The sequence below is a fragment of the Dreissena polymorpha genome, chromosome 9, assembly GCF_020536995.1.
Source record: "Dreissena polymorpha isolate Duluth1 chromosome 9, UMN_Dpol_1.0, whole genome shotgun sequence".
Lineage (NCBI taxonomy): Eukaryota > Metazoa > Mollusca > Bivalvia > Myida > Dreissenidae > Dreissena > Dreissena polymorpha.
This window is the reverse complement of record NC_068363.1, coordinates 43,670,083-43,687,377: the sequence shown is the minus strand read 5'-3', so window position 1 is coordinate 43,687,377 and position 17,295 is coordinate 43,670,083. Positions and strand designations below refer to the sequence as shown.

Genomic DNA, 17,295 nt, shown 5'->3' with positions numbered 1-17,295 from the left:
TCAATTTTGTCAATTTACCAAACCGTGAAAAGGTCCCTTTAACTTTGCATTTACACTAAGCCTACAATTACATTACGTTTTATTTGACGGACGGAATGACAGACCTAAGGACGAACGCTAAATTAAATCTATTCCTCCGTTTAATTTAAGTAAACTATTTATAATGTAAATTGTATAATTTCGTAAATGATCACTTCAAACGTTTTTTCGAGATTGTGCGTAAAACTGCGACTTTTCGGTAAAATCAAAACAGGGAAGCGCTTAATTCAACGCATTCGTCGTGTAGAGATAAAACGTAGGTTTTTACAAACAGAGGTCATGGGATCCAGTATTTTTCTCACGATTATCATTAGTTTTACTATTTCATAATGTAAGTACTAAGTCAGCATTCTAAATATCATTCTAGAAACAGCAGATTCTGGTACTTCCAAGGAAACAGACTCGATAGCACCTCTATAATCATAAACCGTGTAATTAAGCTTAATAAAAAGGTTAAACGGAATAGTGTCTATGGTCAGAACCAAGCAAGTCGCATATCATGCCGTATACGTACGTGTATGCATTTTATCAAGATTGGTTCCCCGGATGGCGCTCTGGAAACAACTCCCGCAGTCGACCGGAACCCAGCGATGACGGACTAGCGGGCGAGGACTGTGTGGAGATGCGCCGGACGTTCCCAATCCCGGGGGAGAAGGGTCTGGCGCCGACGGACGCCATGTATTGGAACGACAGGAACTGCGCGGCGAAGAACCCCTTTATATGTCAGCACGATAAACAGAAAGGTAGCAGTGCGGTTTTGATCATGACGTAAGATATATATAATGTCAAGTTGCAATTATTCTGTTTGTTTTGTTGTAAAAACGAACCGCGCACGCTTACACTTTCTGTCGTTTTGCACGCATACGCATTCGCACATTATGACATACTAAAAGTATGCAAATATGTTAATATGAGATTTAAAACACGAAGTAAGGCATACGAATACTTAATTTACACGACATATTCCTTTTAAGTGAAAAGGTCCGCTGCCCCGGAACCGATCGACTGTTCCAGGCACATCCGGTTGACCCCTGACCAACCATTCGAGGCCCTTCAGTCCCCCGGGTTTCCCGACCCCTATCCACGGCTGGCCTCGTGTCACGTGATTGTAACGGCCCCTTTCGGCTCGCAGATTTTCGTTGACTTCCTGCATTTCCAGCTAGAAAACGCGACCGAGTATGTATTGAACTCATGGTATTAAATTGAAAATCAGAGCGTTCGCGGAATTTCTTTAATTAATATTACAAATCATTAGTTAACCCATATATGCTTAGTGGACTGTCCCTGTCCTACTAAATTTATTTCCAAAATTAGGGATGTCTAGTATATTTATTTCTATATTTAGAATATTTCTTACAGAAGGTCCTGTAAGCAAACAGCGCAGACCCTGATGAGACGCCGAATTATGCGACGTCTAATCTGGGTCTACGCTTTTTGCCAAGGCCTTTTTTCTAGACGCTAGGTATAAATGGTTTAAATTAAGATCACATTATTACAAAATATTTATAAAAAACAACAACACAGCACCATTTGGGCAAAGGCCACTTCAGTTGATTCATATGCCAAAAACTCAAAATCGTTGCTCGTTTGGCGATTAACCAGGCTACGTCTATGGATATAGATTAAATATTTAACTTCCAGTTGCGAATACGATAACGTTACGATAAACAGCATTCCTTCATCCGTCGGCTCACCCGTTATCTTTTGCGGGGATTGGAATTCCCGTCTGAAGGCGTTACGGTGGACGTCGGACGTCAATAACGTCATTATATCGTTCAAGTCTGACAATTCCAAACAGATGGGAGGCTTCAACGTAACAGTTTCTCTCATAAATCAACGTAAGTTAATTAGTTCGCAGTAAATTAAATCAAATAGATACAATTTGTACTTCCCCTTTTTGAAAAGCGATTGTCCTTAATAGTACCACATACGAGACCTTAATAAATTGAGCCTCTGTGATTTGAACCAACTTGCATAATGTAGAAATGCATTAACCCATTTATGCTTAGTGGATTCTCCCATCCTTCTAAATTGGATCAATTTATTTCCAAAATTTAGGATGTCTTGTATATTTATTTCTATATTTAGAATATTTCTTACAGAAATTCCTTTAAGCAAACATCGCAGACCCTGCATAATGCGGCTTTTTTCTAGACGCCAGGCATAAATGGGTTACGCCTGCATAGTTTTATTTGACTTAGGAGTATTTAGTCATTTTAACACACCGATATGTTTATGAAGATTTCATTGAGTTCAGTTGTTAATTATCATGTGGTGTTTTGCCTGTTTTATGTGTTTGTCCTGTTCATGAACAGCAGAATCAGTACATTTATTGAAACTCAAAAATATTGTGTGTGGGTTTATCTTCAGAATCACGGTGTCGCGCGGATATATCATATGAGGGACCTGTTGTGTTCGGACCGGGGGGTTGTTGGAACGTTCTTGAATCCAATTCCAATAAGTCCGATGCAGCGATCGCATGTGAAGCATTCGGAGGGCAAATGGTAGATGATGTCATCGATAACAAAGATTTTATTGGAGCCTTGCTGTCAACAAGTAATATCATTGTTTAACAGCAAAATACATTTATTAGGCGTGTTCATTTAATATTGACGTCGGTTATTGACCAGGTTGAAGGATATCTTAGCAAAAATAATTTGTTGTATAAGTTCCAGTCTGGCTTTAGGCGAGGTTACTCAACTGATACATGTCTCATTTATCTTTCTGATTTTATACGATTCCAAATGGAGCCATGCAATCTTGTTGGTATGATTTTTTTGGATCTTCAAAAGGCCTTTGATACTGTAGACAACGGTATACTTTTAATGAAGATGGAAGCTTTAGGTCTCGGTAAAGATGTTTTAAGGTGATTCAAATAGTACCTTTCTGATCGTAACAACTGGTTGATGTTTCAGGAATGTTTTCCTCTTGTTCGAATATTTCTTGATGTGTTCCTCAGGGCTCAATCCTAGGACCCCTTCTGTTTTCAATCTATTTAAATGACATGCCAGCAGTTGTAAAAACAAGCTTTTATTGTATGCTGATGATTCTGGCATTATGGTTAACGGTAAAAATAAATCTGATGTTGAAAATGCCCTGAATGAGGAAATTGAGGTTGTTAGTAAATGGCTCATTGACATAAAGCATTACACTTAAGGTAAAACTGAGTCCATTCTTTTTGGCTCTAACCCCAAACTGCGGTTTAATCCTTATCTAAATGTATCATCACCCCCGGAAACCCGATATGATGTGAAAAGTTGGAGGTGCTTACAAAAGTTTCCGATATATTTTGCTGAATTTCGGTAGGGTAAGTATATCCAGTTCTATAATTGTTTAAAGGCAGTTTTGAATTAAAATATCTTGTTTGTTAGAAAAATCCTGGTTATCATCGGGGTGATCATGTAATGGCCAGGTTATTGAGCTAACCTATTCTGTTAATTGCCTTGGTGCAACATTGGATCAAAATTTATCTTGTGATGAAATGGCTTCTTCAGTCATTAAAAAGGCAAAATCTAGGTTAACATTTGTATATAGGAAACGTGAATATCTCACGAAACATACTAAAAAACTTTTAATTATGTCACTTATTCAATGTCATTTTGATTATGCTTTCTCTTTTTGGTACTATGGTTTGAATAAATTATGAATGAATAAATTACACGTCACTCAAAATAAGTTGGTAAGGTTTGTGTTGAATCTAGACCGACGTTCATACATTGGTTCTGAGCAATTTAAACTATTAAAGTGGCTCCCAATATCCAAACGAGTCGATCAAAATACTCTGACTCAAGTATTTTTTGTTGCTGGTACAGCCCCGGATTATATGGGTGAGCATTTCATTCCGGTTAAGGAAACATATGGTCACAATACAAGTTGGTGGGTTGTAAACTATTGAATGGGTTACATCCTTCTATTACCAGCATATCTGAGTCCCAAATGTTTAAGGTTGCCGTCAAGTAAGATTTTATAATATTCTTTTACTAAGTAATCGGTATCATGTGTAAATTTTTTGAATACATTCCGCTTCTTAATTTCATTTTACTAGTCCGTTTGTGATGTTAATGTTGTAATTATCTGTGATAAATTTGTTTTTTCTATAACTATTTTAATTACTTTAGTCATTTATTAACTTAATGTTGTATGTGCTCATTTTTTTACTGTGCTATTCCTACAATAATGTCCACCAATTAAAGTATTATTAATGCTCAGTTTAAATTTATGTGATATACTATTAAGCAACAATTTATGTATATCTATGTCATGCCACCATCAACAAGGACCACAATGGAAATAACAGATCACTCTCTTTTTTGTTCTATTCTTGGTACTGTGTTGCGTGACATGGTGAATTCTCATGTTTGTATTTTTGTGTATTATTTTATGAATGCAACATGTTTGTTAAATATGTTTGCACCATGATACCGAAACACATAATGTCCTCGCACTGGACTCCCTTTCGTTTTTTCGTCAAGAAAGTAGAACACGTTGTGCACAGTGTGTAATTCCTATGGCAACGGAAAATCGTGTCTTGTTATTCAAATGCTACCAACCAGTGATTCAAATGCATGTTTGCAAACGTTTGATACAATGTGATTAAATATGTCAACATATACATGGAAAAAATGTATGACGTATACACAAGTAAATAATATGTGAACAGACTATTTATTTAAAACCATTGGACATAATTTCGATAACTGATAATAAATATGTGCTCGCTTGTTGGTCAGCTAATGTTCTAGTTCGGGTCATATCATTTTTTTATCAACATGATGAATGTAAAGTCGAATTTCTCCACCAATACGAATTTTTTTTAAGAAACCCTGGCGGATATGTTACATGATATCATGTTCGGTGCAAACACTTTTTCACTGGCATACCTTTAAAGAACTTCGTAAATAAAGTGCTAAATAGGGGACAAATCCCTGCATCGCCGACTTCAATTAGCCATATTTCAATAAAATATGAATAATAATAACCAGGATTTTTCTAACATACATGATAATACCTCCTTTGCATATACCGAAAGATAGTTTAATTAAAAAATGCCTTTAAACAATTATTGAACTGGATTTACTTACCCTATCGAAATAGAGAAAAAATTATCGGAAACTTTTCCACGCTCGTCCAACTTTTCACTTTATATCGGGTTTCCGGGGGTGACATACGAACATTATATTTGAATCAAAGAACGGGCGCGATAATTAAACGTTTTGATCTTCTTTTAGACGTCTGCAGAGATGTTTGGATTCGTGCTCCAAGCAACGTATTAGGTACGTGCGACTTTATGTTTTTGGGGACATACATTCATAATTGGTTTAAACACATATATTAGGATATAAAATAATTATATGATTGCTTCGGCAATTGAAAAAATCTGTGATCCTGACCACAATCTGTCTGGCCATAAACAAACGTCATTTGTTTTACTAGGTTGTTGACAAAGTTAAAAAATGGTCATAAGATTGGTCAATGACGGGCGGGCAGACAGGTGATCTCCGCTGAATTTCTAAAGTTTGCATTGACCGATCTAAATAAAACTCTGAATGTACCTATCTTGGGATTGTATTTGAGGCATGTCTGTTAACAATCAAGATTAAAGTTAATTAAAAACGTGTACGCCCAATATTTGAGTTTGGGTGAAGATAATGCACTGAAGATGCATATGTAGATAGATTTCATGAGGACATAGCTTGGATTTGAATTTGGGGCCATTCGAGGTTAGTCAATGTATCTTTATTATAAAAATAGAAAAAAGCAAACAGATGTATTGTTGTCAATAACTTCAGGTTGTATTGACCAATCTTGAAACGTATGATACAGCAAGCTGGTATGTAGCCCACGTTTGGGTTAGCATTTGGGCACTTCGAACAAAGGTCAAGGTTAGTGTAACAACAAAAAGAAAAATGGCTTACTCTCAATTAATAGTTTGCAGTGAAATTGTGTGTGAAGGTAGATATCACGCGTGTGATTGTAAGGAGCAACTCAGGTAAAATCATGATTATTGTTACTTAAAACAGAAAATGGTTTCCGGTTGAAGACTCGATTTTGATCGGATGTATTGCAATGAGACTGTGTGAGTAGGTTGCTTAACCCATTTATGCCTAGCGTTTATAAAAAAGGCCTTGGCAAACTGCGCTGTTTGCTTAAAGGAATTTATGTAAGAAATATCTAAATATAGAAAAAATATACTAGACATCTCTAATTTTGGAAATAGATTGATCCAATTTGGAAGGATGGGAGACTCGTCTAGGCATAAATGGGTTAAAAGCACGCCTTGCAAGGGAGTACATTTTGAACCAGTCGGGTGAAGATCAATGGCAGTGTTTCTGCTCAATGACTCGAGCTTTGCTAAGGTATCGTCCGGGGCTCGTTAGGTCAAGATTAAATCACTGTTTCTATAAATATATAAGCAGTTTTCTCTCAATAGCTTGAATTTTATGTCGGTGTTGATCTAGATTTTTGCATTTTGGATGCTTAAATAAACACCTAGTTTGGAATTGCATTTGGGACCATGTGAATCAAGGTCATCTCACTGTTAATTTGAATAGAAACACTGTTTTCCGCTCAATAACTTTAGTTTGGATTGAGGTATTGCGCTTACATGCATAGCTAGCCTTGAATAGCACAATTATTTAAAATAGTGTATTAAACATTGACAAACTGTATTTGTTGCGTAACCATATTTCTTGCGCAAAGCATTATATAAGATACTTGTACATTTGAATACAATGATTCGAGCAGCGTGAAATTACGATCGATTTTTAGATGCTTGTAAATATAGTCTTTTTAATAAAGGATTATATATTCCTGTATTTATTGAAAATGAAATCGATGCTTTTTGTCATATTAACTTTTAAACTTGTTTTATAATTCAATTTTAGGGTATCCTCGTGATTAAATTTATTGACGTTACATGTTCATATGTCTTCTTTTTATAAAAAAATTGTTTAAGTTATTAAAATACGCATAGCAGAGACATAATAAACTCGAAAACTAAAAAACAAAGAAACTTAAATATAATTGTATTAGAAACACGAACCAAATGAACATTAACATTTGTATTGCGCATTTCACTGCTTTGCCGATGTATCCGTCATATGCATTACATGTTTTTGTATCATTTAAGGCATTATAACGCCATTTGAATTTTTTTATTTAACAAAAATAAAATGTTAAAAACATATAATAAAATATCGCAGAAAGAGTCATTATCTTGAAAATAGGTTTTTGTTTTGAAAACATTACATATATAAAAGAAGGTTGGTAAATAAAAACACTATATCCATTATTAATAAAATGTATGATATGACTTTAAGACAGAGTTTCATGAGTGGAAAACTAACGGTAATAAACAAGCGCTGGTTAAACATATCATAGTTCCTGTTTAGAAATCCGGAATTCATGACTGTTAACTAAAAATAAACATGTCAAATGTTTTGCAGCAAACACTTGTCAGCAAGTGCGCGTGTGCAAATCTCAAAGGTCGGGAGAGACTGGAAGTGACGTCATGCAATCTTGGAACGCAACTCTTATCAACACCTCATGTACGACACCTGGAGTTGCGATTTGCAGGGCTCAGGCAAAAGGTTTGTTCTAGCACGTCAAAACAGTATACGGCATTGTTTGAAGCCTTTTTTTCAAATACAGTAACGCTTAATCGCCTGTTTTATTACGTGTATTAACCCATGTATGCCTAGCGTCTAGACAAAAGGCCTTGGCAAACAGCGTAGACCCAGATGAGAAGCCGCATGAACATAGAAATAAATAAACTAGACATCCCTTATTTTGGAAATAAGTTGATCCAATTTAGAAGGATGGGAGAGTCCACTACGCATAAATGGGTTAAATCCCGAAAAACAACTATATACATGATCACATGTGGCCTGTACATTTACACTGTTGTGCTTTCGATTGACATTTTGCTCCGCGTTTTGATGAGCAGCAATGATTCGAACATGGGTCGATTGTCGCAATTACGAACGTAAACCCAGCGATTAAAAAAAATGCGATTTAATTATTGATTTCGGCCTGTCCGTCGTCGGGAATTTAATTATTCGGTCTTTTAGGTAACACGATTCGTCAGTTACCCTGGTCACGACCCATGACACTCTGGGAATGGCAAGCCCAATCGTATCTCCATTATTGTCAATAAAATCCCAGAAGCAAAATATCATTTATCAATGTGTGTTGCCTCGGTGTCAACTTTCATATCAACGAAAATGAGAAATTCATCAAAAGTGTTGTACTACAGCAAATGATGATGCTAATAAATTAATAGTTAACAATGTGTGTTGTCTCGGTGTCAATTATCATGAAAACGAAAACGAGCCATTTAGCAAAAATACTGTACTACAGCAAAATATAATGTTAATAAATCACAGTTAATTATTCGACTTCACATATCCACCATATCCGCCAAATGACGGCAGTTTCATAATATGATATAAACATGAAACGTTATACGTTATACATGATAAGTTACCGCCTCAAATACACCCGCCTGTGTTATTGCCGGAGGAACCAAAAAGCCCACCAATCATTATGGCAACAACGGACTCTAGATCAATATACGCTCCGTGTGGCAACACCGTGTGTGTGTGTGTTTTTCTCCCAAAATTACAGACTCTAACAGGCTGTGTTACAATGCCAAAAATTGACATCCCCCACCCCCCCCCCCCCAAAAAAAAAAATAATCTGACCATATTTTTTCAAAGAGAAAGCCGAACGTTTTTAATAAAATCAATACCAAAGTAATTCTTTTGTTGAATTTGTTATACAACGATGCATTTCTGTAGCACTTTATAACATTTTACATGTGCAGTTAAAATGCACTTGTACACATTAGAAATACTGTTATTATAATCATTTTAATAAGGATGCATTTGTCCAATTGTCATGCTTAATAGCGCTATTTTCCCAATTAATACGGCACAGGTTGGAATAAAAAAGGCAAACAACAAAAAAAAAAACACTGCAACATTTTTTTCCATTATTGATTGGAGTACATATGTACTAATGTTGTTTATCGTTGCAGCATTCGAAGGTAAACAAGTTTCCGAAGTAATAATAACGGACGCTTCCGGTTCCATAGATCTGTTCTGCGTCGGCGGCAGTAACTATAGCCACGGACAGCTTCTTGTTCACCAATTCAGGGCTTCATCTGGACACAGGATCGTGTTCGAGTTTCATAATTACGACATCGAGTGGCAGGAGGATTGTCTCTACGACTTCCTTGAAACACGAGGCATGGTTGCCGACCGCCGTCTGTGTGGCCTGTCCGCCGTCGGCACGGTATTTGTTTCCGTTGGTAACAACGCATCCGTAGTATTCTCTGCTGACGACGACAAGTCGGCTTGTGGATTCAATTTAAGCTGGAACACTCTGAACGCAAATTCGGCGCTTCCGCTACAGTATACGACGGACACCAATCAAACCGGCGTCGTTCAAACGCTTAACTTTCCTAATGCGTTTCCCGACACATTAGAGGGATGCGTAGACATAGATACCAAAGACAATTACCGAATTATTCTAGAAATCACAAACATTTCATTTTCTAACGATATCCATGGAAAGCACGTGCTGAATATCACTTCCGCTTCCGGTGGATATATCAAGGCGTTTACAGCGGGCGCACGTTTTTCAGACTTAACGGAGTCCGAGCGTTTGTTTGTTGCTGACGACGGCGCCCGCCTATGTGTACATGCGGAGAGGCTTAGTGCGGGAGAAGGGTTCAGAGCGCAGTTTGAAATGGGTGAGAATGGAGTGCTATATCTTTAGTCAGATTTTTAACCGTCTTATTTCAACCTCATCATGATTCTTCTCCTCCTCCTCCTCCTCCTCCTCCTCCTCCTCCTCATCCCAAGTTCCTCCTTTTCGTCAGAATCATCATCATAATCATCATCATAATCATCATCATCATCATCATCATCATCATCATGATCATCATCATCATCATCATCATCACCATCATCATCATCATCATCATCGTCGTCGTCGTCATCATCATCATCATCATCATCATCATCATCATCATCATCATCATCATCATCATCATCATCATCATCATCATCATCATCATCATCACAGCCATCATCATTATCATCGTCGTCGCCGTCGTCATCATCATCATCATCATAATCATCATAATCATCATCATCATCATCATCATCATCATCATCATCATCATTATGTTATCGTCGTCAGGATGCACAATGGGAAAAGAAAACATGCAAAATTGTTATATATTTATGAAGAGGGTTTAATGAATAGTGCCATCAATAAATTTGGTTTTATTCACAGTTCCGAAGAATGAAACAAATCTGAAAGTCAACATTGCGTTACAACCGAATGAGTGGCAGACGATTTCGACCATTTTATATCCGACGGAAGTGCCGACAGACTTGACGCAGACCACAGTTATAAGCACCGCACTTGGATATAGTCTTATAGTTTCACTTAATATACTCGCCGATCCAGACGACCAGAGATGCGTGAACGCCTCGTTACACGTGTTTGATACGTCAATCGACGCTTCTGGTGTCTCATTGGCGACGTTCACGTGCAAAGTTGTGTTGGAAACGGGCGCAAATGTCAAGTTTTCTTCATTTCTCAACAGCCTCACTTTGGTGTTATTCAGCGGAAACCAGGGGAATAGCACGCCGCATTTTCATTACTATGGAAACGTCACTACAGTTAAAGGTGCGTCTCAAATGACACCACAATATAACAAGTAAAGTAAAATATGATCGGGTTTGAGAATAAAGGACCAATTACCGAAATTCGACAAGATTCACATGTTTTTGCTAAAATAATTAGATTACTTTCAACACCTCCTTATATCTAACGTCATTGTCGACACGAGGTATCCACACACATGTCACAAAGAAGCAATTAGGCTTTTTACTACTTCTCACAAACACGTATAGTTATGTGCAACACGACACATGGACATCGTGATAACCATAGAGTATCCTAATGAATCCGTATTGCTGGAAACGTCTGCGCCTAATGGAGAGGCTGTGAGGGGAAAAGGGTTCACTGACTTCCAATATGCATAGAATAAAAAATGACGTGTTAAAAGGCGGTTATTCTATTAACTCAATCAATCCTAAAGTGAACAAACAAGTATCATGGTTGTACTAACCCTCTTGTCTTTTAGTTGTTCGTGGAAACACACAACTGGTGTAGTTGATACCCTGTAACAATATACCAACTACATTGGAAGACAATCAGATTGCAATAGCAAAACAGTGAACATTTTCGAGTGTACAACTTTAAGCAGTTTCTAATAAAACGATCATAGACCAAAACTAGCCAACTGTGTTTTTTACCCTAGCTTAAATTATCTTTTCTTCCACGAAGTATTGAAGTAAATATGTGTGTGCTTAAATATATTTTTATTTTCTGCTTAAGTATTATATGTGTTGTAAAACGGAACAAAATCCACTTTTTAACTATGATTATGAGTCGTGTTCTGACAAAACTTGGCTTAATGCATGTGCGTAAAGTGTCGTCCCAGATTAGCCTGCGCAGTCCGCACAGGCTGATCAGGGGCGACACTTTCCGCTTTTATGGTATTTTTCGTTTAAAGAAAGTCTCTTCTACACGAAAATCCATTTAAGGCGGAAAGTGTCGTCCCTGATTAGCCTGTGCGGACTGCATAGGCTAATCTGGGACGACACTATACGCACATGCATTAAACCCAGTTTTATCAGAACACGACACATATTACAACGCTTTTTACTTGAACTTTGCAGATGACACATACATCGAGAAGACGAGAAACGTGTCTGGAACGCTTGACAGATGCCCCACCTGTCAAAATGGAGGAAACTGCACGGAAACCGGAAGTGAAAGGTTTCGGTGCGCGTGCTCATCGCCATTTACAGGTAGTTAAATGCTTCTTTTAATGTTTAATGTACAGTTTCAGATTTATTGTAGTTTCTCAACCCATATGCAGACGCCATTTATTTTAATCGCATTACAACTGGTCCAAAATAGACTTTAATTCTAAGATTAATAGGTTATATAAAAACACGTATTTACATAATGTTATTCTGATGAAATAGTATACAGGGGTAACTAATACGTCTTTTGGTATTGGCATGGTACCAATTCGTTTTTTATCCGATAAACAACTAGAATTTTAACATTTATGTATTTGTATAATATGCAATTGCAAGATGGTGTCGTTTATTTGAAAGGTTATTGTTTGTGACCAAAATATCGGTCATAAGACACAATGGAGAGTTTAAGTACGTTTGAGAAAACAAACAACACACAAACATTTACAATGACATGATTTACTGAAAATAATAGGTTCAGAAACGGTTCCAACCGCCACCTAATATTTTTCAATAGAAATTTCGCTTGCCTTGTATTAACCTTTAAATAAACGTTTTGTCGCAAACTCAAACAATACAAGTACGTAATGCATCAGGGAGCAAAATAACATATTTGACGTAGACTTATACTCATATTATAATACAGTTTATGAGCAATCGTCATAAGAAATGGATGAAATTATAAAGCTTTAGAAACGCGAAATGAATCTTTATCATATCTGGTACCGTTATATTTTGTGGCATTTCGTGGATAATTTATACAAAGTATCGAATCAAAGTTTGTATCGTGTCATTTAAACAAAACAAAAAGATCATCGAGTCAAATCGTAGAAAGTTCATTTTACCAATTTAGATGCCATATTTATGGTTCAATCTTGATAAAACGTTGAAGGATATTTTTATCTTGACAATATGTATGCCGTATTTGACTCGGGCTTACTTTCATTGAAAAACTAGGTCTCAAGATAACGCCTTAGAAAAACCTTGTTATAACTAAAACTAGGTAAACCTATTCATCTACGCAGAGTTTGTATCTGATTCAAGCGAGTAAAAAAACTAGTTCATTAGGTCAAATGTGAGAAAAGCTTTTTAACCACTTTAGAGGCAAAATATATTACTCAATCTTGATAAAACGTGATCAGAATGTTTATCTTAAGATTATTAAGGTTGAATTTTGGTCAAGTGTGTTGAAAACACTATGCAACCAGGTAAAATGTTATAAAAACCGTGTTACTAACTATAATATTGTTTAACACAATCTGGAAGAAACTTAGAATTTTTATCTTGACAATATCAAGGCAGATTTCGATTCTGGGTCGCGTGCGTTTGACAACCAGGTCAACATAAAAAATCTTAGAAAAACATGTTTAACACTCCAATGGCCACACTCACGACATAACCTTGGTAAAACTTTGACAGAATGTTACTTTCTACAATATCTAAGCGAGTTCAAATATGCATCAAGCGAGTCCAACATTTAGGTAACCAGAATAATTCATATAAAAACATAATTTCTACTATAGATGCCGCATTAATGACTCTACCTTCGTGAAACTTGGTCAGAATGTATAACAATATGTAGGCTGAGCTGCTATCTTGGGTATTTGCATTTAAAACTAACTTACCTAGGAAATCTACAAAAAAGAGGGTATTACTGTAGAGAATGCAATCTATATAAAAATGGTAAGAATATTTATCATATTCTAGACAATGTATAGATTCGAATCTTGGTCAATTTGGGTTTTAACAATTATCTCACTGGGTAAAGTCCTCGACAATTTGTTTACCTCGAACTCAGGTGAGCACATCCGAGCCACCATGGCCCTCTTGTTTCGTAAGACGTTATGGAAATGTATTTCTTATTATCAGTGTATAATTAGGTCAAATTAAGAAATACCATTATGTTTGTCCATTAAGTGTTGTCAAGTTATTTTGTTGGATAAAATAAATTTTGATTTTTCTTTATGTGTACGGCTGTTAGGGGTCACTCCGACCATTTTCAACTTTCTCAATCGAATTGAACCAAATTCCGAACAAACAAACTTAGTGAGAGCAAATTGAAGGCAAATTCTGCTAATTTATAAAATTTATATAAGCAAAAGTCGAGAAAACCGTCAGTAGTTGACAGCGGTAATGTGACTGTTCATTGTCACTATAGATTTCCATGGAAACCATTAATGATGCGATTTGTTCTTGTGATATTGACTTCTAAACGGTATTTCATCCATTATAGACTAGATAATATGACTGTTGTAGAAAATAGCAGCCATTTATGGCTAAAAGTGAACGCTCATTCGCGACTTGTGATAAATATATGTGATACTAATTTTTATGTAATATGGACGTAGAAAACACCACATTACTATTGTGTGCTGTGATCTTTGGACGATATCTAGCTTCCATTTATATAACAAAGTAGGTGTTATATTGAATGTATTTCGTTTTCATAATACTATTTATTATTCCAAGTTTTACTTAACGTTATTTCGACTTGTTATGGAATTGGCGAACACACGCAGTGGAAGCTTGATGAAGAAATGCCATTTGTATATTTGTTGGATATTTGAATAACAAAGATCTCCGCCGTATGCAAGTCGACGTTCCAAGGTACGAAAACAAAATTTTTATGTCGTTTACTTAAGATTGGTCGGCAAGTTTTGAACGTTTTACTCAATTAACAAACGAACAAACGAAGGAAAGAATGAAAGAACGAACGAATTAACGAATGAAAAAAACAAAACAATTTATCAACCGACCACAACAAAATAAATAAATAAAACGAACGAAATAAAAGGAATAAAACTCAAAACACAAAATTACTTCCGATTTGCGATGCGGATCATACGGTAAATGACGTTACTTAATCAGTATTCTTTTTTTATTTTTAAATTTACAAGCTTTGCACCCTTGGCATAAAAATAATGTTGGCAATGAGAAACATTAAACAAATGTAACCACTTTGATACTCATATGAAATCAATGAAATATCCAGACATTTTTGAAAAAAAACACACTTAAATATATAATGTTCACATAATACGTAAACAATTTAGAAGATAAATAAATTGTCAAATGCGATGCAAAGTATGTTAAAAAATTATCGGTTCTCCTTGTATCACTATTCGATTAATGTATATTAAACAAATAATTATTTTTAAATCGCACACGGGGATTTTGTTATATTAAATTTTGATTGTATCCCACTTACGTTTCATATATAAACTTGACAGAAAGAATTTAAACGAACTGCTGAGAAAGTTAAGATAATTATGTAGAAGTCGTGGGTAACTGCATAAATAAATATATATATATATATACTTGATTTTTGCTTATTTAAGACTATCGTTAAACGAAACGAACCATACCAGCGGAAAGTGTCGTCCCTGATTAGCCTGTGCGGTCTGCACACCATACCAGCGGAAAGTGTCGTCCCTGATTAGCCTGTGCGGTCTGCACACCATACCAGCGGAAAGTGTCGTCCCTGATTAGCCTGTGCGGTCTGCACATGCTTATCTTGGACAATATTTTCTGCGCTTGCATGTAGCCCCTTTCTCACAGAGCACGGCACACACGTATGCATTTCCCATCTTTATTCTATCTTTTGACTGCGCTGCCATAATTGCATAGTTAAACTTATAAATAAGTATGCATATTATTGAAACATTTACCTTATATCGTCCTGTCTTGCTGTACGCGAATTGGGCATATTATTGAAACATAAACGTTATATCGTCCTGTCTTTCTGTTATCGAATGGGAATGATTCTTGAATGCGATATTTTTGGGAGAAGGGATGCGTGTGTCCCAAGGGGGGGGGGGGGAATAAATGATAAATGTTGTTGTTGTTTTTGATTGTCAAATGGTCATCGATTATAGTGCAGTTTTGGCACGCAGTGTTTGTTATTTTGTCAGTTATGTACGTTTTCGTCATCAATTGGTTGTGCATGTGATAGAGACAGTATTTTCTTTTCAATCTCAACAAAACATGGAGCTTTTATGTATATTCATACAACATTGTTTATCATTTACTATAAGATATTGAACAACTTGTAGTTGAGTAAAGACACACTTAAGTTTTAGGCCGCTGACCTCTATGGTCTTTTTTCCACAACCTTGGGTCATGTCAGGAACAGGTTTTGTTCTATTTTTTATCGAGTATTGCGCAGTTTAGCAGCACCACACCTGTTGCTTATTTCTTTATTCACGTAATTTTTTAATAAGGGTGTCCCCAAAAATGTACGCACCGTGGATAAAGGGTCAACTATTGGGGTAAGTGTCTGATAGACGATTCATTTTTAATTAAGTCTTGACCAAACGTGCACATATTTTTTGATAATAACCTTTTTTACTTGAGTTATGGCCCTTGGTTGCCAAAATAAACACAAAATTGCCTTAAGCGCGCTGATAACTTGGGTATTTTAAATGTGTACCCTACAATTTTATCCGCCGTCCACGATTTTGTGTACGATATATGTAAAACGTTGCGGCCAGAGGTACAGTTTGAATAGGAATAAGAATCGTTTAAGCCTTAAACGTATCGAAAGGTAAGCTTCTATAAGACTTAATGAAACTTGTTCAAACTAGTTTTGGTGGACATTGACAGATGTTTGTAGAAACTCACACAATTTATTTCCGTAATAATGGAAATCCTACAATTATTATCATTAATCTGATACAAAATAAACAAAATAGCTCATTGTTCATGAACGCAAAAGAGAGATATTGACTGCGCATATTAACATCCGACTTCACAGATCTTTTATCAAATTGCTTTATTTTGCTATGCAAGATCAGTTGTTTTATTTCAAGGCATATTATCAAAAGTAAATTAAGCTAGCGAACTTGCCCCATTTTTTGTGGCGATACTAGCAGCCATCTACCTACCCCATTGTTTGTGGCGATACAAGCAGCCGACCTACATACCCAATTGTTTGTTGCGATACTAGCAGCCAACCTACCTACCATTTGTTTGTGGCAAAACTAGCAGCCGACTTACCCCAATGTTTGTTGCGTTACTAGCAGCCGACCTACCTACCCAATTGTTTGTGGCGATACTAGCAACCGATCTACCTACCAAATTGTTTGTTACGATACCAGAAGCCGACCTACCTACCCATTGTTTGTGGCGATACTAGTAGCCGACTTACCTACCCCAATGTTTTTGTCGATACTAGCAGCCGACCTACCTACCTCAATGTTTGTGGCGATACTAGCAGCTGACCTACCTACCCCAATGTTTGTGGCGATACTAGCAGCCGACCTACCTAGCCAATTGTTTGTTGCGATACTAGGAGCCGACCTACCTACCCCAATGTTTGTTGCGATACTAGCAGCCGACCTACATACCCCGATGTTTGTGGTGATACTAGCAGCCGACTTACCGTTCCCATTGTTTATTGCAATACTAGCAG

The 17,295-nt window shown here is 36.5% G+C and overlaps 1 protein-coding gene across 1 annotated transcript in view; it reads left to right on the top strand.

The window, feature by feature from the left end:
* The first annotated feature begins 5,273 nt into the window (after window positions 1-5,273).
* LOC127845577 (uncharacterized) overlaps window positions 5,274-17,295 on the top strand; it is a 48,121-nt gene continuing 36,099 nt past the window's right edge. Inside the window, exons 1-5 of the mRNA XM_052376593.1 lie at window positions 5,274-5,312; window positions 7,485-7,628; window positions 9,077-9,793; window positions 10,342-10,740; window positions 11,799-11,930. Of these exons, the coding sequence (XP_052232553.1) occupies window positions 7,550-7,628; window positions 9,077-9,793; window positions 10,342-10,740; window positions 11,799-11,930 (1,327 nt within the window). The 5' untranslated portion in view covers window positions 5,274-5,312; window positions 7,485-7,549. The remainder of the gene's footprint in view (window positions 5,313-7,484; window positions 7,629-9,076; window positions 9,794-10,341; window positions 10,741-11,798; window positions 11,931-17,295) is intronic.